General features: G+C 43.6%; 1 protein-coding gene across 1 annotated transcript in view; it reads right to left on the bottom strand.

The window, feature by feature from the left end:
• Positions 1 to 22,051, bottom strand: part of PTPRF (protein tyrosine phosphatase receptor type F) — a gene marked incomplete at both ends in the record, with an annotated part of 250,740 nt that extends 228,689 nt beyond the window's left edge. Inside the window, one exon of the mRNA XM_080349237.1 lies at positions 21,967 to 22,051. Coding sequence (XP_080205363.1) covers positions 21,967 to 22,051 — 85 coding nt within the window. The remainder of the gene's footprint in view (positions 1 to 21,966) is intronic.
• Positions 22,052 to 22,293: the final 242 nt, after the last annotated feature.

Below are 22,293 nucleotides of genomic sequence, written 5' to 3'. Positions count from 1 at the left end.
CAACAGCTGAAAACATATAAAAAAAAATAAGCGAATCAACATAAGGAGACTAACTGTAACTAGCTGTGGTAACTACCTTCCTCCATAAACGCTGAGGCATTTTAATTCCCACGTCTGGAAGGACAAATAAAGTCTGTGCCATGCTGAGCATCCTTGCCAAGTCCTGCCTCCCCCCGTGAGCCAAAGGCAGAGCGGGAAGCCGAATCCACCCCCAGGCTGCAGCGGGGCCACCGGAGCCACATCTGCTTCTAGAGGCTCTTCTTGGCTTTTCCAAGGGGAAAACGGGTCTCTAGGAAGTAGGAGCCCTTGAACGGCCACTCCTGAGTTTGATTTTGAAATCAAAATCTTCCTTGAAATGCGAGGAAGAGAACAGATGGGCTACCAAAGGTTTTACTCGTGTGTGAAACAAGGCATTTTAACATGCAGCCCTGCCTGGGGAAAGGGCGACAGCTGAAGATCCCAAGGACATGGGGAGAAGGGAACCCCACCATGCAGTCCACAGCAAAGGGGACTTCCAACCAAAATGGAGCAGCTCCTGAGGCTGAACCAACCTCACCAACTCCAAAAAATCCCCATGAAGCAAACAGGATCGAGACCTCAACCTATAGAGCATGCAAAGTGTGTCCAGTGTAAAACAACACATGACTGAAATAGGGAGATAAGAGAGGAATGGGAAGGAAACGGCATCAGGCCCCTGACCTAATGCTTGAACATTTTCATTTCCTGGAGGGAAAATGACTGATAGCAGCCGGCATTAACTGATAATGGGCCGGCTGTTATGAGTTTATGGAGGTTTCCAGAGAACTTTGATCCAGATCACACATCCCAGTAACAGAGACAATAAATTGCTCTCACTTTCCATAACACAACACACAGAAATACAACCCACATGTACAAATGAGACAGAGTTCCTTAATGAGTAAGAGTGCTAAAACACTAGTGATACACCGAAAACACGTAAGTTTGCATGCAACAACTACAAAAGAGCACAAATGAACACTCCTGAAGTAATATGTGTTTAGTTTTGCAGAAACCACCAAAAAGGAGAGTTTCTTCCCTAAGAAGGTCTTGTATACTCAAGTTTCTTGTATTTCTGCCAAGTATGCTCATACGGAAGCTGAAATACATTTGTGGCATTTGATTTCAAAAGCCTGTATACTTGAAGTTTTCCCAAGAAAGTGCTTAGATAAAACTTCTTTTCTGTGGTTTAAGCAAGAACACCACTAGGCAAAGCAAAAACATGGAGCTGATGGGCAAAGCACCGTCACTTTGAAGCGCTGCAGAGGTCACATCGTGGCACAGAAATCCTGTTCCATAAGCTTTGAAGTAGAGCAGCTCACAGAAATATCTTCACTATTTCACTGAACTTCACTGCTTGCTGAAGCCTCTTTCTTATCCAGTGTTAAATAACCCGTTATTGTTCTTTAATATTGAAAAATAAAAGATTAGTTTCTCTGTCAGCGTTTCAGACGAACGTGCAACAGGCAATAGAGAGGGTCCTCTGAGGGTCTAAATTGAGTTTGCATTCATTAGTACATCAGTGACTTCCAAACAAAGAAAACCAGTCAAACACAGCAGAAATTCAGCTTGAACTCATGGCTGGCACAGCACTAGCACAAAGCCAGGGTAAGAAAGCCAGGATTCGGAGTATCAGGTAATGAGGTGGAGGTGCAGAAGCTCACTGTTCTACTCCACCTCCTTTTGCTTTTGACTTAAAAAGGCTTTCTCTTTATAATGTAAATGATGTAATTTATACCTGCAGAAACACACACTAGAGTGTTTTTTTTAACACATCTCCCTAGTGAAGGTTAAATACTGGAAAGAAAGTCTTGGTTTAATTTTAAAATGCTGTGGAGATCTCCGTAAAGCAGTTTGTGAAGAAAGCCACAATCGTGGTTTGAATATCCTGAATGCTGAGACTCGAGAAGGAAGAACATCTGCACACATTTTTATTGTCCACTCAAACCTTAAGTATTTTTAAATGCACAGCAGCTACAACATTGCTTTAGATGTAAAAGACACAAGCCTATAAACAGCCCACATCATGATCATCTTGATTTATCTAAAATTTCCTCCACTTACATTTACCTCATCCAGTTCCAGCAACAAACCTTTTGATTCCCCAGTCTCCTCCACAGTTCCACGGGCCCAAAAGCAGTCAAAGAGCTAAAACGCAACCAAAACCTGGAATAGATACCCAAAACGAGTTCCAGTATAAGTTGGGGAATGACCTATTAGAGAGTAACGTAGGGGAAAGGGACCTGGGGGTCCTGGGGACAGCAGGATGACCATGAGCCAGCACTGGGCCCTTGTGGCCAGGAAGCCAATGGGACCTGGGGTGGGTTAGAAGGGGGTGGTCAGTAGGTCAGAGAGGTTCTCCTGCCCCTCTGCTCTGCCCTGGGGAGACCACACCTCGAATCTTGTGTCCAGTTGTGGCCCCTCAGTTCCAGCAGGACAGGGAACTGCTGGAGAGAGTCCAGCGCAGCCACCAAGATGCTGAAGGGAGTGGAGCATCTCCCGTGTGAGGAAAGGCTGAGGGAGCTGGGGCTCTGGAGCTGGACAAGAGGACACTGAGGGGTGACCTCATCCATGTTTACAGATATATAAAGGGTGAGTGTCAGGAGGATGGAGCCAGGCTCTTCTCGGTGACAAACAATGACAGGACAAGGGGTAATGGGTTCTAACTGGAACACAAGAGGTTCCACTTAAATATGAGAAGAAACTTCTCAGTGAGGGTGGCAGAGCCTGGCCCAGGCTGCCCAGGGGGGTTGTGGAGTCTCCTTCTGTGCAGACATTCCAACCCGCCTGGACACCTTCCTGTGTAACCTCATCTGGGTGTTCCTGCTCCATGGGGGGATTGCACTGGGTGAGCTTTCCAGGTCCCTTCCAATCCCTGACATTCTGTGATTCTGTAAATTTTCTCTACCCCCAACTGTCTGTCAGTACAGAGCCCTCAAACACCACGTGCCCAAACCAGCCAGATTTTTTCCACCCCCTTAAACCTTCCGGCTCATTCATGACTTTGTTCCTTTTCGCTGAACTCGTACAGCTGCAAACGTGCTCCTATAATGCGATGCTCAAAACAAGAACATGAGAATTTTCTTGAAGAACGGAGGAAGTTGGTGGGGGAGCGCGACCAGCACCAGCTGCCCATCAGCATTCAGGGCGTGCAGCTGCTCTCGGTGGCATCCCTGGAATTCAGCTTGGCTGGGGAAAAAACAACCGCCACGGCTTTTTTCCTGAAATTTCACCTAACCGCTGTAACATGCCTGTGTAGTTCTGCCTAAATTCTTACATGTGTTTTAAACACTTCAGTGAAACAGTTAAAGCTCAACGTTTATTTTGCAGGAGTGCCCTTGTTTGCACTGCTCCCTTTGTTGCCATCTGTCAGGCTTCCTCATTGAAGCTTCTTGCAGGGAAAACATCAGTAATGGCAAAACAGCGGGAATTTAGGCAGCCAGCCACTCCTCCCTCCTGACCTCAAAAGGTTTGTGTCTGCATAATTTTAATAGGGATCCCCTTTTGCTCTGACACAGACACTGAGCACACTATCAGCCACATCCAGATGGTGCCGGTGCTTCAATACTCCATTTTATGTTTTTTGTTCCTCTAACTAGTGCAAGGCCTCTTCATTTTCCACTTCCTTCTAACCATTCACCCAGATATCCCACGGTTAAGGCAGGAACAACACGGCGCTGTGAGCCCGGCTGTGAAAGCAGAACGGACTGCAACGGGCACCCTGTCCCCACGCACACCCACAAACTAACTGGTTCATAAACTCTCCTGGCCACTCACACACATGATCAGGAAAAAAACAAAGGAATTACAGACATGTGTTAGTTATCTCCGATTTCTCTGCAAATTCAGAATGAGGAAGGTCCCCCTGCCTCCCCTCCACATTTCAGAGCCAGTCCCACAGTCAGTCCCACACCGTTTCACACAGTTCACCACAGCTCTCATGGGACCTTTCTTCTACGCTTTTTTTTTTTAAGGATAGAAAGACTTTATGAGTAGGATTGCCTGCGTTACGTGTTTTCTGAAGTGCTAAGCGCTTCACTTGAGCTGTGAATCATCAACAATGACAGCAGCAGAAACATCTTGTCATAAGCAATGAAGAAACTTCAAATTCAGTATCCCACCAAATAATTTACAGAGATGGCTGATCCACAGTCAAGAGGACTTGCTTACAGAAGTCATTTATAATCTAAAAATGATTGCAGGGACAAAGCATAACTCCCCAAAGAACTTCAACAATGTTAAATCACAAGAAGCAAAGGGGGAGGAGGGAGGTGAATACGGAGACCAGCACGTCTCAAGCACTTCTTGGAGCTCAAAAATGCAAACATTTCTTGCATACCTGTAAGTTGATACATCTGCAAACATGTTGACAAAAGGTATTTAAACTTCCCCAGGCAGATGCAGCTTTTCCCTCCTATTCACCCTTACTGCAGCTTAAAAACTAGATGCTCACAGCCCAGTTTCAATCTCTTCGTACTTTTTATCAAGTCTCTGAGCAGAAAGCTGCTGATTGTTCTTCCAAAGGATCTGCACTAACACTCACATGATGGCACACTCTAGAGACAATTTGGAAAAATATGTGGTTTTGTCCCTTCAGTAAACCTCGTGGTGTAACTCGAGTGGCACCAGCTTCTGTGTTTAGGTTACATTTTATCACTTTCCTTTAAAATTTACTTTCACAGTTTGGGGTATCTACGTGCCTTCTGGAATTCAAACCTCTGGGACATCAAAAAATGCTTTAAACGTGGGATTTTTCCTTCCCAGAGTCCCACATCCCATTCATTACACTCCTTCCAGCTTCTTCAGGAAGAAAAACTGGCAATTCACACCACCAGTGTCCTTCCCCATACACAGACCATTCATTCCCAAAGCCCTTCTGTCTCATGCAATGAATGAAATCTGTATCATACACAAAAAGGAGCTGCTATCACATACTTAAGAGTTCTACAATTGCTCAAAAAACACAATTACGCTTGAAATGTGCTGGTTTCCTTGATTTGACTGTAGCCGGCTTACACACATACGCAGGCTACATCATCAAAAGTAACTTTCTATACTCATAATATCTTGCTGCTTCTAGCTGTAATCCAAAACCAGAAGAGGATGTGCTGACTATTTCGGACCCAATAAAAGCATTCTGCTGGTTTCTGAGCCCTTTCACCTGCGTTCAGATCTCTCAGTGCTGCTGGGTCTGGCCCCAGCATCTCCAGGGAAAAAAATTCTGGCCATGTATGGTCCTGGACCTTGACTCCTTGTAAAAATGTTATGCCTTGGGAGAAATGTTATTGTTATTCACTATCTAAAGAAGCTATTTCCTCTTCTAGTAACACATTCAGGTGTAGCAGAATAAATGATTTTAGGCATGTGCGTATACGTGCAGACTGACCTTCCAGTACACAGCCTAATGAAGATCAGAAATCATCAAGTACGCTGCTACAAATAACTTAAAACCTGGCGTGTATGCTCAGTAAAATGTTCAAGCGACTTCAAAGACCTCTATCAACACAGAAAAGAGCTGCATTAAAATTCTGAGCCTTTGAATCTATTAAGCATTTCCAAACATGGGAGGACGAGTACCAGGATTTGTTCAGCTGCCCTCACCGCGTTGTTCTCAGGAAAAGGAGTTCACTCAGTCGGCACACAGCGGGCACAGGTCCGTTCCATCAGCTCAGCGATTTAACACAGTCAGTAAATCTAAACTGTATTTTTTATCATGTTTGTAAAAACACTGTTTTACATTGGTGAAAACCCCACTCTGAGGGGCACCAGTACCAAACGGATCAGATCCCAAGTTTTCCCCAATGCAGGCAGCACTGACCACAGAGGTGACAGCCCCATCCCCACCTCTGTGACTGGGTGTCCTCAGTGTGGATGGAAGATCATCCTGGGTGGGAGAGCTCGGCGGAGGGGAGATGCGAACACACACCCAGGCTGGTAAATGGGGTTCATTTCTCAGGCTCCAGCTGCTCCACTTCACTAAGTGGGAGCACTTCGTAGACACTGCCTCATGTATTTGTTTTTTAAAAGCCTAGATTAGTTTAGTGTGAAGCTGTTGAGGGATATAATTTGCCTGAGCAGATGATCTATAGATCATTGAATGAGCACTAAGCAGGCTCTCGCAGCCCACAGGAGAAACCCACCATGGCTGCACCCCAGGAAAAGATGAACCTTTTCTCCTAAAATGTAGCCACATACACACCATCCCCGGCAGCCAAGAGGTCAGCGGTTGGCACCTCTTATAACATGCTCAGCCCTGAGTGTGTGCAGAGCAGCAGCCTCTGCGTATGAAGAGCAGGGCCCTCAAATCAGAGAGAAATCAGCAAGTGATAATGTGGCATTCAGCTGGGGACAGGCACTGCTAACACAGACAGACTTTTCTGCTTGCATCTGTGAATATATGCATATTTAAAAAATAAATTATCTTTCATTCAGATTAGTTACTAGAATATCTCTTTGCCGAAGCAGATTTGTTCCTATGGTTATATCTAGCGCTATTCTGGGACTTGGTATTGTCTTTCCACTATTGCTGCAAAAAGTGTGCAGCAGCTAATTGCACAGTCAAGTCCTTTCGCATAATTTTCACTTTGACAAGAGTAATTAAAAAAGCTAAATGGCTCGAGAACCAATTGATTAGGTCTGCAAGCAAAGCTCTGTTTGGGCGATCCTGAGATGCGCGTATAGAGAACAGCAAGCTTTTCACAAAAGCCAATTAGGAACATGTTCCTCAATGCTTACTATTTAGTGTCGGATTCTTGCAAGATCTCTTTTTTATCCAATTCCTATCATACGTTATACTCATATATGTGCTGCACAGACACCATGCTTGCAAGAAAAAGGCAAATCAATCTTATAGGACGAGTTAAAGAATATTTTCTTTTTGTCTCCCAGATTTGTACACCAAATAGTCTAAGTTTGCAAATAGGCTCCAACACCTCCCGTCACAGGAACTGAACCAGACGAGGCTATTTTGTCACTAAATTTGAAAGACTATGACTAATGACAACTGATTTTTTGCCAGTTTGCATATGTGCACCACAGAAAAGACATCTGAAAGGGCTACCCTGTCTGTAGACACGCTCTCTGTGATATGGTGCTGAATCACCCATTTGTTCGCCTTAAAATTGCTCCAAGTCCTCCATAACAGGACTCATAATATTATTACTTTGCAAACTACATAATTGAAGTTAGAAAGTAAAGGGCTCCAAAATTACTACAGATGTACCAAAATAATGAGCTTATAAACAGTAATGAAATGGAAAGTCTTGAAAGCCTGGGGTTACACACAAATTTAATAGACGGTCCCTATAATTTTTTTTAATAAAGCTAATAATTCTAGTATAAAAAGAGAAGTTGAAAAGGTTTTCTTTAAACCACTTCCTTCTCAATAAGTATTGGTCAGTTACGGCCTATGTGCTTGAAAAACTGTCATTAAATCTGGCAGGCTGAAAGCTAACGGGAACGTGGAGCGACTGCGAGCAACATGCACAAAGGAGAGCAGAGAAACATGAGACATGTCCTAGTGCCACCTGATGAGCAAGAAGGTGCTAGTGTTCCCCAAAGCCAACAGCTCTGGCCTCCGGGTGAGTATGGGGCACTGGGTGCAGGCTAGAGCACAGGTTCATAGCAGATGTGACCAACACATGCAAATAAATCTCTGAATAAAGCCGCAGCGTGGTTTCAGACAATGGAAACTCACGTCAGCAGCTTGGACTCTCAGGTCCCACTCTCTGCAGCAGCATCTCACACCACGGCTCCAGGCAGAACCAAACCCAGGGACACCAACCGAATGGGGACACATGCCAAATCTTCCAAGGAAAGTCAAAGATATAAAGAGAACTGTGCCTTTATGAAAGCAGATACGCTGAAAGAAGCCATAGGAAGGTTTCACACATTCACAAATGTGATAATTTAGATGACAAATGTAAAAAATTAAACCCAACTTGTTAGCTAATAGAATATTTTGTTACGTACTATGAATGATCACTTAAAGATTTGGGAATTTAACCCATTATTTTCAGAAGGCATGAAACATTCCTGAGCCTGTTGTGGTTTTTTTAACATTTCAGTGCTGTCCCCCTGCATCTCCTTCCACCTTACCTTGTTTATAGCTATATTCAGTAATAGTTTTTACTTGTTTCCTTGATGTCTTAATTTCCTGCAATAATACAGCTGCCATGAATAATTAAGCAACACATTTGCTGCTCACTGAAAGCTGAACAAGTGCTATAAATCAGTTCTGGGACCCTCTGCCAGCACAGACATCATCAGCGATCTGCTAATGTTGGTGATTCTTGGAGCACAGAACACCCAAGGAGCTGCTGGGGCATTTTGGGAGAGCACTTGTCTGCAGGTTCTCTCAAGCAGCAGGACTCCAAAGCCCATTCTAGCATTTTCCTGGTGAGGGACAGAAAACTCAAATCTACTATATTCTTCACATTTACTTGTTATTTCTTGCTTTCTCACTTTTCTGTGTCTTATCTCCAATTTCCCCGCTCCACAGGTAGGAGGAGGAGAGCCGAAGAAGAAGGTGGCCTGATCATGCATCATTCCCTTCTCAGCACCAAAACAATGGGCTGCCGTGGGTTCTTTGCTGTATTTCCACCCTTTTTCTCCTGCTGCCTGTAGTTCAACAAACGATACAGGCCACAGGATGCTGGAAAGCACAAAAGGATCGTCTGTAGTCAGGCCCATTACACCCTCTGAAGGTTTATCTTGCTGATTCACATTTGCCCTCAGACAGCTGGGCATGCTGCATTTCTCGCTTTTTTTTTGTAAATGAAGACCGATGGAAGATAAGAAAGAACTACAAAAACAGCAGCGATAACACTTTCCTAGAACACTTCCACTCGCATGCATATGAGGAGAGAGAAACAATAAAACAACTTTCCATTACCAGAACAGCATCCCCTCTTAATTAGAACGAGGTTTAAAGTGCAATCACTTTAAAGGAAGCTCAGCTGCAGAGCGTGTGAGCCTCTCCAGCTTGGCAGAAGCAGGTACATCAGAAAACTAATCAAGCCCAGGTATCCAGCCAGGCCTAGAAAATGTCAGGTTGGCCATTAGGATTCCACACGTCTCAATTTGAGAATCTCCTCAACTCGCTAGAAGGTGCAAGGACTCAGAAAAAATGTTTCTAAAGGTCAAAATGCAGAACGGGTCATCATTAAATTTCCCTAGAAAACATCCCGATGCAGAAACAAACTATGTAATGTTCCTGGTGCTAATTCTGTTGACAAAAGATTGTACATATTTTAAAAGCGTAACGCTTAGCAGCTGTGCTGCCAGTCTGCAGAGTCTGCATATATAGCTATGATATTACCATACTCTATTATTCATAAAGGCAACAGACTTCATTCTTGGTCTTGTGAAAAATAATAGCAGCTTGAAGCCAAAGTCTGACTGCAAAAAACATCCCAACATAATGGCCAGAGTTTCCAGAATTCGGGAACTCATGTAATGGTCTGCATGTTGATTCATTAAAGAGACACATTTCCTCTATGTTTTTGAGGAACTTTCCGAGAAGCACACGGCTCTTATATGAAACCCAGGAAAGAAAAAGCTTAGGTGGGCAAAGAACTACTTCTTATCCAAAACAAATACTCAATGAGTTAAGCACAATCTTTTAACATGAAGCACAAGGCAGTCCCATCCCATACAGTCTTAGGACTCCATCCACCAGACAGAGGTCTATGGGTAGATGCACAGTTATTCATAGGAAGAATAACTACTGGGAGAAGCAAAAAAACCTTACACACCTTCTTTTCCACTACTGTTGACATTAAAAGTATTCTACACACACAAATTTTTTATACATTTTCCCTTTCATACACACAGATAGGCATTACGACAGATTTTTAGTCAGGTCTTACAAGACCTACAGCATCCTTTGCAGTTGTCTGCCAAAGCATTTTTAGCTGCCAGAAGCCGTTTCAATGCACCCTGCACGATGCTGCTGGTCAGTGGTGCTCTGGACCACAAGCAGCATTGCTCTCCCGTGGCGGTGTGATGGGCAGGACCTCCAACCCGCTGTGCTGTGGGATGTGCTGTTATGCAGCCTGGCACAAGCACATCAACTGCATTGGAAATACGTGACAAACACTGAAGAACAGCACAGAAATCTGGTGCTATGACTGACAGGCTTTTGTGCATCACGGCAGCAACCACCATACACACACACCAAAACTCCTGCCTTTGTGCAGCAGCTGCCTGGCCAGCAGAGCTCCTGTGACCAGAAAAGTTCAGGCACAGACCTGTGCACACACGTATAGGGTGGTAAAGTGGACAGACAGCTACCTACAGATAAATATGTAACACCTACGGAGAAGAAAAACAAACAAAGAAACAAACAAACAAAAGCCAAACACACCACCAAAATCCACACAACACAACCACACGCACATATCCCCCTCCCCAAACAAACAACCAACCCCGAGAACTACCATAAGGCTTCAGAAGGTGGACCACACCTCACATCCAGGCAGCTGGAAGATGTTTAGTCAGTGCACAGATGTGGGTAAAAGGATAGCAAACCTGTGAGGGTAGGAAACTACATACAGAGGATGTTTTTAAGTTTCATTTGTTAATGGTATAGTCTCCCCTGTATTCTCCCCATCAGCTCCTTTCCAGGAGAGTTAGAAAGTCAAAGAAGGGCACTGAAGAGGACTAAGGGCCCAGAAAACACTTTCACACAGTTACAAAGTCAGATAGAAGAGAATGATTGCCACTTGAGAGGAGTATGAAAAAGAACAGGATAAAAATATCAGAGGATCAGGCGACCCAGAGAAGACAGCCTGTACCTTCCTGGCTCATAAATGAAGATAAAGAAACATTCAGTTTAAGAAATAACACTGGCCATTCAAAACCTATATGAGGGAACACTGTTTGTATAGCAGATTCCAGAAATTCCTCCGGAAACTCTCAATTCGGTGCTCAACAATCCTTTATATCAGCCAGCATTGTTTAGTGCCTGACCTGAACTTGCCAGCTGCAGTTCAAGCACATTATTTCTCCTCCTAGCACTGGACAGGGAGAACTGACTGCTCCTCAATTAGTCCTTCCATTCAGGCAGCAGAATGCTCAAGATGAGATGTCATTTCACCGGAGGCCGTATCAACGTGAGCAGAGTAAAAAGACTATCTAAGGTGTCTTTCAAGATGGTACTCCTCATTTCTGCATATCACTGTGATGTCTGTCCCTCTCAAAACAGCATGGCACTGTTGACTCTTCTATGGTTTCTGATCCATTAGCACTGGCAAGACCTTTTCTGTATACCAGCTGTCTAGGCAGTTGTCTCTCATTCTGTATTTATGTAGCTGATTACTCCTATTTTCAAACATCTATCCACATTTCTCCTTATTGACATGCATCCTTTCAGACAGTTTCTCCAATTTGTAAAGATCATTTTGAATTCTAATGGTGTCCTCCAACATGCTTGCAGCTCTTCCCAGCTTGTTGTTGCCTGCAAATTTAATAAGCATGTTCTCTATTCTATCCGAGAGATCATTACTGCAAATGCTGAATGCTACCAAACTGCCAAATACCCACCCTGTGAGCAGATGTTTCACAAGAAAAAGTCTCATGAGGGAGCACTGAAAGCTTTACTAAAGATAAATGACATCTACTGCTTCTCCATTCACAAAGCCTGTTATCCTGTCATTAAAGGAAATTAGATTGATCTGACCTTGACAAATCTATGTTGGGCATTATTCTTATGCCCATGTGGATATAACAATATTTAGACTTGTTGCAATTAATAATGTTTACAGAAGCAGTAACAGAAGTCCAGCTTCTTACAACCATTTATAATTTTACATAGGAAATGGGAACTCATTTGGGTGGGCTGAGAAAAGGCAAGACTATTGGATCTTTCTTTTTGCATCTCCCTAAAACATGTGGCATTTGTTGGCTTAAGTTGGGGCAATTCTGGGATAAACGGACCTTGAGTTTGACGCAGTGCAGCGATGACTGCAACACAAAATAATTCATAGTCCCTTCCGCAATTTGACATAAACATGGAGAACACCATGTGGCATACTGCATATCACTCTTTATATGTTAAGTGGGGTTTCTCAAATTCCTTAAAATTACAGAGGAAACTGCTACCATGCAATGTACTACAGATTAAAGACGATGCCAGAAATTTTGGCTAAATTTGTCTCAGGAAAAAAAAGCTTTATCTGCAACAGAAGGCTGTGTGTCTAATTGAAAAGACATTGAGCAGTGCATAGATGCTGACTGAACAATACGTATTCCCAGGGACTCTGTCTTAACATCAAAAAACCCCAAAATCATACTCTGCTCCTAGAATAAAGGCACGCAACTCTGCACCCATAGGAACAGAGGCACATCTTAGCATTTGAAGGAAAAAAAACCCTCAAAGTTAGGCAGTTAAATATGTTAAATATTTCATGCAATTACTAAGGCAGAATCAAGGTTCAACAGGCATCGCCAAGAAAGACAAGTCCAAACCCTTGTGGCCTGCAGTAGAACCACAGAGCAACTTCAACAAAGAAAATGCTCTATTTACACAAGTGCCTCAAGAAAGAGACAAATGCATCAGAATGCAAACTCTGCCGTGTCGATGCGAATTAATTCTCCCTGCCCACGTTACAGGCTACATGCTGCAGGATCCAGAGGAACGCCTCTGGGTCTCCAAACGGCTGAGACGAAACCAGCTCTGGCTACATTCACGGAATGAATATACGGGCAATTTAGTTACACACAAGCTCCGACAGCATCCTTTACTCACGTGCGCTTAATGACCTAGCATGAAATCCCCCTTATATTATCCAGCAGCTTGTTTTTCCCTTCCACAAATCAAGTTCCATTTTCTCTTGACTATTGAAGCGCACCTGTAGTAATGTCAAATGTTTTCACAGACATTTTAGACTTGAGACCTACGAATAACACCACAGTTTGTTTTACAAGCTACAAACGTGTTTTTCCACTCTCTTTGTTTTTAAGAGCATCCAAACACTATTTTTGCAGAAAGATCCAAAAACCAAACGTCCGACTCATAAAATAAAGCCCCCCAGCTTGAACTTTGGCTGAAGACCAAGCAGGGCATATTTCAGCCATGAAACAAACACCTAAAAAGCTGAAAACAACTGGTTATAACCGAAGAACTTTGCGTAACCCCTGCTAAACTGTGTGTGATGAGCATAAAAAACATATTGAAAGTCTATATACAGCAGGTATAAACGAAAAGTCAACAGCCAAGCCCATTACCTGTTCTAGCAAAGAGGAGCAAAGGGAGCTGTTCCAGGTCTTGGACTACCCTCATCATCCTCCCAAGAGTCACATTAAGCTCTTTGTAGTCAACACGCCAAGAATGAGAACACTGCCAGGACAAGGCATCCCAGTCCTTTACATGGCAATATGAAAGTATTTTCTGTTTTCCTCTCAAATTATACTGATTCCCCCGCTAGTATCCAACCTCTCCCCCCACCCCCTCACATTTATTAAATGCCCTATAATTAAGCCTAGGTGAATGCACAAGGTAAGTTCTTTTCTTGCATCCTGAATCTACAGAAAACTTCTGTTGGATGCTAAACAGGATTAAAATACAGAATCACTTTCATCATGTAATATTTTAACTGGTTTTGGCATTTCACAAGATTTTCACCACTTGTCGTTCAGTTCTTTCAATGAACCTTCCATCTTGTAAATTAAACACTGTTTAAGCACAATATACCTATAAGCCGCCTTCTCACTTCCAAGCTGTTTTTTCTGTGCGCTTTTACAACACAAATCCTTTCTGAAACCAATGCAGGGCAACTCTTACATTTAACTCAAAAGGGAGAACGTCAGTTTGAAGTTTGAAAGCAAAGGAAGCGGCATCTCTGCCTTCTGTACAGCCCCACAACAACAGCAAGAGCTTGTGAGATGCTCCCGTCTCCCATCCGCACAAGCCATTGACCGGGTCGGACAAGACAAGAGGCTGAAAAGGAACCGTTCCACCTGTCAGGTGCAGTTCTGCTCATGCCAAGACTCAAAATATTTATTACAAATAGAGTTTTTCAGGGGCAAAAGACCTCCAGAAGTAAAGCTACTGAATATTTCCCAGCCTCTTTAAAACCCCTTTTTCAAAACAGTCGTTAATGGAAGTAACACAACAGTAGTTGCACAAACAGTTGAAGTGAATTTGGCTAAAAATAAACCAGAAGAAAACACGTAGGCGTTCTGCACTCTGACATCTAAGTTGCAGAGACTCAAGAATCACTGTCTTCTCCCCGTGTGGCAATTAACTTGCAAGGGCTTTCACCACTCACCTTTGAGGTGAACCAACAGTTATCACATGTAGACAGAGTTTATAATAAAAGAAAACCAACCAAACAAAAAAACACCAGCCACGAACACAAGAAAAAATAGCAGAAGCAAGCAGAAATAATTCCCTGAATGCAATCTTCCTTTCAAATTTGCAGTGTTAAACAGTGCCAGCAGTGGAGTGATTACGGTCCTTTCTATGAGAACACGGCAACTTCCAGAGAACCCGGTATCAGCTCAAGTAGGTAACCACACACAAAAGAGACAAATCCAGTCCAAACCTCTTATTGGAATGCTGAGTTTATCCAGAGCACCAACTCAGAACAGTCACCCGTGGTGCCACAAACCTCTATTGGAAAATGGTGGCATTTCCACTTGCTTTTGGTTTTGACCAGGTACTATCTACACGTCTCAGTCCAGTTTTACAAAATGCATTCCTGGAAGCTGTACAGTTAATTACCGGGAAAAAAAAAATTGAAGTAATGGGTACTACATGCAATGAAGGGCCAACTAAAAAGCAGAGCAGGACTGCAAGTTAATTCCAGCTTGTACTACATGAAATTGAGTATATTCTGTAATTATTTCTTTTTAATATCACGACAGTGTGCCTTATTATGAAAGCTCAATGCTATGATGCATCAGAGAAAGCCCAAACGTAACTGACACTCAGGACAAGGTCTAGCATTGCAGGCTGCAATTCATGTACAAATGTAAACCCATCATCCACAATAAAATGTGCTTTGGATTGATTCAGTAATCATATGTCAGTAAAGTGTGCAAGGCAAAAGACATTTCTATGAGTTAAAAGTTTCAGTAAGCATCCTACAGTGTTTTCACAGCAACAAAATAAATGAGATTTGTCTTTGGCATAGACAAAGCACTGATTCTCACAAGGGTCTAAATACAGCATTCAATTAAAAGTACACCACTGCTTTTCAGCTACTGATACATAGAGACACACATTTTACTAGAGAAAAACCCATCCACGAACAGATGCTTTTTTCCCCCCTTTTTAAACCAAACATGTTCACCATCAAAAAAGATCGACTAACATTTTGAGCAAACAAATTTCATACTCTTGATTGTTCACGAAAATGAGCTTGATCATCTTATATTACAGCATCATTCTGAAGCACCAATATAATGCACAGATAATCAAAGAAACAAAAAAAGCATCCCTATTGCCACTTCATTGCTTTTTACAACTGCTCAGCTGAAACACTGAAAGCTCCAGCAGACCTCATACTTTTCCTCATCTGACGTCAGTACTACTACTACAACAAACCGTATTATTTTATCAGTTTCCTGACACTTCTTTTCATCTGCAAAGAGTGTTACCATCACTTCTATAGGATATTTTAAATATTTCCTTAAAATATTCGCAGCAGCCTCTGCAAATAGTCACAACTGATTAGTATCTGGGGACAAATGCAACTAGCTTACAACTAGATTTGGAAAGTAGAGGGTAAGCTTTACCCAGATTAGCAGTCAGCTAATAACAGTAAGGGAATATTACCTGCACAGAATTACTCGGATGACTGGATGAGCTGGGATGCAGCAAAACGCATGTTAATGTAGTTAACGGTAGATATTCATGAGCACAAACACAAGTCACACTAATTAAATGGGAGCTTGTACCCTGGGAATCTGAGGCCCAGAGAGGGATTTAAAGGTCACCATGGAGGACCATGTTTCCCAGCTCAATGCTATGGGCAAAAGGGGTAAAGGGCCACCGTAGTGTGTCAAGATGTGGCCACTTCTCTGCTTGGTCCTGGTCCCTTGACTTTAAAAAAACGTACCAAAGAGACTGGAAGAACAGCGAAAAACTATAAAAATAATATCTGTTTCTACAACAAAAAGGACAAACTTTGAGCTTGTCTAACTCCTACAGTCTAACTTGCTTCTTGGGGAGATTGCATTAAATAGTAGGAGTCTCCAGCCTAGCTGACACAAGTTACAACATCCAGTGTCTGAGCCCAAAACCCACATAAACAAAGCTTGAAATAAATACAGATTTGTAGAAGTAATGATAACTTGCCATTTTTACAGATCACATAGGAGACGGGTAAATTCTCTACCATTTAGTCTTCACATTGTGGTTTGATAGCCTCCTAAAAGCTACGTGCTAGCTCATCCACAGCTGTTAAAAGCAGATACAGAAATTACTAGCTGAAATTATACAGCCTGTGCTATGCAGGTCAGAGCAGAAGACTGCACTGATCTGATTTCTGGCCTTAAAATCTATGAATCTACACTGAAGATAAAATTTTAAGCAAGTAGTTTTACTGTTTTTCTAGATCACCAAGCCAATAAGCACATTCTCTCTCAACGTGCATTAAATATATCAACCCCCTAACATGTGCTGCTGTGCCGGATAACTTACACGGACACTTAAACACAGCAACTCCCTTGTGAAGGCAATAGAGTAACTCTGGCTGTGCCGCTGAGCCAGCGGCAGGTGAGGTTGCTCAGTCCTGCCGAGCAGCACTACGTGGGTTCAACGCAGAGCTGTGGTGTAGAGGCAGAAGTCACAGCCTACGCGGTGGTCACCAGGCAAACCACCGGCCCCAGGATGTCCCTGATGACCGACAATATTGTCAGAGCTGCCTGAGAGCAAAACCCAGAGTGAGCTTGTCTGAAGCTGCAACATCACCTCCCTGGGCTCGGGAGCCACCAGCACTGAAGGTGAGAAGATGACACCAGGGATGGATCACTATATATTTATACTCTTCTTACATCCTCCAGAGATCTTTGTACCAACCATTGCTGATAAGGGATCTGGAGCTAGCTGGACCTCTGACCTAGCGGCTGATGTTGATTGATGAGTGATGCTGGCTTTATGAATAAATAAAAAAGACAAACGACGATGCTGTGACCTGTTGTAGGTAGCTACCCAAACAAACTCACATGACTCCTGCAAGTGCTGGAGCTAAAAGGGGCATGGCTGTAAATGCAGAAAAAGATCTGTTATCTTCTCTCAAGATGGTGTTCTCACAACATTCCTCCTACCTTGTTATCTGCAACTCTCAGTTACAAGCAGGCAGCATTTACACATTTTAAGGAAAACTGTGGAATCCATGTATACCTATAGATATAGATATACAAGGACACCAAAAATAAAGCTGTGCATAAGTGTGGTTAATATTTCAACCTGTCCTTTAATGATGCAACCCAAATGCCGCAGGTACAGGGTTTTCCTGAAAAATATTTCACATGTTCTTTTCACTGATGGGATTTGTCAAGCTAGTCAAGGTGGAATTGTAGAAAATTAGTGTTTACCTATGCTGCAATATCTGGATCCAATCATACCAATTACATATAATCACTATGTACAGAATTTGGGGACAGGCATGCAAACAAAGAAACCACACAACAGAAACAGATGCAAGGCACCTGTGGAGAAGCCTCACATCCAGCTTTTGGGACGCAACCCTCTGTCCGGTGCTGCAAAGCAGCTGTTTTCCAGGGCACAACAGCACATCTGTCCCGCAGAGCGGCCCTGAGCAGCTGTGATTGAGCTGAGCTGTAGTTGAGGCATCGCTCAGGATATGAAGCAAAGAAGGCAGAGCTGAATTGGGGACGTAGAGCCAAATCAGGGAGTCAAACCCTGCCACGTCATTCCCGGGTCCCAGGACCACGGAACAGTAACTGCAGAGCTGGGGCACAGGAGGAACCAAATGCCATAACAAATACTCCAGTGCCGCGCAGTCCAAAACCTCTGGACGTGCTCGGGTGAGATGCAAAATGCCCAGGAAAACAGAGCTCGCCTGAGCGGTGGGAGTAGAAACGGCATCAACAGTATTCCATTTCTCAACCACCACCAGTATCAACACCTTGCTTTCCTATTTTCTTTTTTAATGTGTCTCTCAACCCAATTAGCATCCAAGAAACATAGCTGATGGGAAAAAAAGTTCTGTACGACACATATAACTTTTGGATATAAAGCGACTATCGCTTATATGGGACAGGGCAGCCCCGAGACACTTCAGACTTGAGGTCCTTGCTCACTGGAGGTGGTGAGAGCCAGAGACCTGTCTTCACCAGCACCAGCTCACTGCGGCAAGCTTCCCCATCCCCTCAACAAAAGCCAAGTTTGCTCTATCTTTAGAAATCCAAAGGTGCAAATTGTTTGTTTACCACTTCACACCTAGTTGGCCTAATACCGCCTTAGTTCTTTCCTTCTACGAGGTCACTTTTGAAGTGGTTTTCTTCCTTAAGCCCTGTGAAATTCTGTGCGAGACAACCAAGACATATTTCAGTTAGGAAGTACTTTGGTTGGGTCAACTAATTTCTTCCTTTGGCTAATGGAACCTGTGTCCAGGACCTCAAAAACAAAGCCTAATTTTTAAAAAACCAAGCCAACAACAAAACACATTGCTGATGATTTCTGATTACAGTATTGATTTTTTTCCCTGTTTTCCCTGCATTTTGTTTTGAGAGGAGATTTTTTTTGTTGTTGTTGTTTTTTATTTTATTAGAGTAAATGACATATTTCCAAAAGCTGGAAAAGAGCATCTTTTAGCTGACAATTGAACTGAACATTAAATGAAATCTGCAAAGCCGTTTTTCCCATGCACAATCAAAAGCTGACAGACAGGGAAGCACAGAGTGCATAAAGAAGAAAAAACATACAGGCAGGCCGAGGCAGAAAGTACAAAACAGCCATCCTGAATCAGCTCCGAGCTGCTCTAATGGAACTAGGGTCACCCTGACAGAAACACAGTCAGATCACAGAGAAAATTTAATAATTTCTTACTGCAGTCTGTAAAAGCCGGGGAGGATTCGAAAGTGTTTTCTGCCAAATGAGCAGTTCTGTATCCACCGCTTAGGCACACGTGCCTCTTCCCAGCCACCTTCTCCTCCCAGCACCCTGCTGGAGCTGATGGGAAACCACCGTTCCCATCCCATCCTGCCGGCAGGGAGGCTCCCAGTGAGCCCCTCTTCTCCTGACACACTGCCTCGCATTTAACCTTTCAATCCCCCTCCAATTCCTGAGCACTGACATTATTCACATTTCGTATGAACTCAATTCCAGGAGAGGCATCGCGGCACACGGCCGGTGCTAACTTCACTAGGCGATACAATATTCAATCTGTTTTATCTCAGGCGTTAACGTCTAGCTATCTGCCAGCTGCCTAATTGTCAGGAAGCTACAGGAGCGATGCTGAAATGTGTTGCGACAACAGCAGCTCCGAAGCGTGGGCGGGGAAGGTAGGGAAGCCCCGGTTGTGGGTGCTCCCGAGCACCCTGCTGCAGGGATGCAGGATGCTCATCACAGCCCTCCTTCCCTGCCCTCCATCCTCGCTGTTCCTACAAGAAGTATTTCTGGGGACTGTCTCCAGGAATTCCAGGGATAACCCTTCTTCCATTACCACGTTGTTTTTAATTAGGGAAGTGTAGGAATGTTTTTCAAATGTGTAGCCTACCCGTCTCCAAGCAGCTCTGCAATAGGGGAATGGAAGAATCACCATGAAATTCCAGGAGCAGCCATATTGCATCAGGAATCCATTTAAATAGTCTCTGACCAGAGCCAACAGGATGCTTAGGGGACCAAAAAACTGAAGAGGGTGCATATGTGGTGCTCCATTCACAGCATCCCTCCCTAGCTTTAACAGTAAGCTCTGGTGTGCATCACACCCACCCCCTTGCCCTTCACTGCTGTCCTGAACCAGGACTCCCCAATGCTGTGTTCACCTCCGTATCTTGTCTGTCTCCATCACTGATGGCAGGACATGAAACAAGCAGGGTTTGGGGATGATTTTTCCCCCTGTGGTGGTGCAGAGCAGGTCATTTCACACAGTTCCCTGCCACTGAGAGTCCGTGGCACGATCCAGTGGGGTAAGACAACAGAAAAGCGTTAAGTTGCTGACATACACAGAGCAACACTTTCCATCCTGGGAAACCCTCGGTTCATCCTGGGTGGCTGTGGCAGTTAAAAGGTCATTGTCCTCCAGATCTGCCTTCCAGATTAGGAGAAAGTAATTCAGAGCCAGCCTGCACCAGAGAAAAAGGCACACATACAGATACGTTTGCTTCTCAACACAGAAGCTTTCCACATCTGAGACACCAATATTTGGATCTGGGCCTGTGAAACAGAGCCAATTTTGTTAAAATTTAAGCATGTGGAAATACTCCACAAAATTAGCAAACTATGTCTATTGTAAGTTATCCTCCAGCCAAGAACTGTCCTAGGACATCTCAAGCTCCACCAGCTTCTGCACGCCTGATGGAGTGACACTTCTTGCCTTCGCAGGCTCTGGGACCTCAAGGATCTAATGAACCTCAAGGAATTTTTACACACCTCAAAACATTAAACATGTACTTCTCTGTGCCAGACTCCAAAATGGGCTACAATGTGTAGACATAAAGTGATCTGAATAAGCATCTTCCAAGCAGCATCAGCAGCCAGGGAAGAAAGCTGAGGAAGGAGACAGCTGCTGTCCCCAGTTTAACTGGGGAGCTCAGACTCATACAGACTACACACTGATCTGCTGCCTGTGCAAGTCATCCCTGGTGACAACAAGAATAGCGAATTCGTATCGTTCTTCACCTCCATCCTTCACTTTTCTCTCCAGCTTCTCTAAATTTACTCCTTCCCTTTCAGTCAAGGATATTTAGGACCCCTAGTTTGTTTTCTCCATCCAGCCAAGCACCCACCAGCACGTATCAAGATCTTCCAACTTTCACAACATTACATGTTAATTATAAGCCTGGTGACTAAAACTGGAATGAGAACCAGATGGTTGGTGGCAGCTCAGGAGGTGCATCACGGCCACCTCTCTGCTCCAACTCCAGTGTCCTAAGAGCCCTACGTGCTTTCAAACGCACAGAATGTTCACAACTGCCAGAGCCTGCGACAAATGTGCAAATGTTTGGACACTGAAAAATTACTTACTGGTAAAAAAGAGGGGAGAAGGGCTGCACAAATACCCGGGGACAGCCTGGCAAATACACACAAGTTATGAAAACTAAGACTATGCAAAGAACCCACAAGGTTTCCTGCAATCTGCGTAAGTCGTTCAATAGGAAATTCTCACTTTAAGGTATTTTCAGTAGTCCACCATGAATAAAGTTTCTCTGCTCTTGTCCTGTCCTTGGCCTGGATGGGGGCAAAGCCGGTCACAGCAGCACTATGAGACTATCAGGACAACAGGCAGTGACACAACAGCTGACACCATGACCACTAGAAAACATTCAGCTCCAATTCTGAAGTACAGAAGAGCTACACCAGAAGGTAAAAACACTCGCATCCTCTCCCCAACAGCTCTCAGTCACCAGCTGACTCAGTAGAGTTGCCTCAGTAATACACAAATTACAAGAGCTGGTAAAAGAACAAGGAAAATAAAGTAACAGGGATTACTGTGACCCCAATACTTGTCTCTTTCTCTGCCCACAATTTTCTTTACTCATCTACACACGGTAAAAACAAATTGTCAAGTTTTGATCTTGCAACTACTACAGAAGTTCTTCCTGTGCTTGAATAAATTTTGTCCGCTTTTTTAGTTCTACTTGTGCCCCTTCACATATATACTGTTTATCTGCGTTGAGCACACTGGAAAAGAAGATGGGGGGGCATTACCCCTTAGTCCTCAGTGTTTCCAGAAAAGAAAAAAAAAAAGCTGAATATTTGTTAAAATAAATTTTGCAAGGTATTCAGGCTTTCCAAAACTGAACATTACTTACTATCTGCTCCTGCTAAAGGCAGCATCAAGCAGCAGAGGATGGCTGCTGGCACAGTGAGTACTGGGACGCAGAAGTTAGGCACCATATTCCAAAGTAGAGCAAGTCCTCTTCAGTCTGAGGCAAGTGGTCAGTACATCCAGTGTTACGGACACAGACTTACTCCTGCAAAGCAAGAGGATAAAAGGAAATTACCAATGTGGCACACAGATTAACTGCTCATATACTAAGCTACATTGTAAAGACATTGTTACAAATACTTTTAAAATTAAATTTAACTATTTTTCCTGCTTGAGGAGTAGAGCTCCACATTGATGTCCCAAATCCAAT

This window comes from Nesoenas mayeri (genome assembly GCF_963082525.1).
Source record: "Nesoenas mayeri genome assembly, chromosome: 8".
Taxonomy (NCBI): domain Eukaryota; kingdom Metazoa; phylum Chordata; class Aves; order Columbiformes; family Columbidae; genus Nesoenas; species Nesoenas mayeri.
The sequence above is the reverse complement of the archived record's forward strand: the minus strand, read 5'-3'. Positions and strand labels throughout refer to the sequence as shown.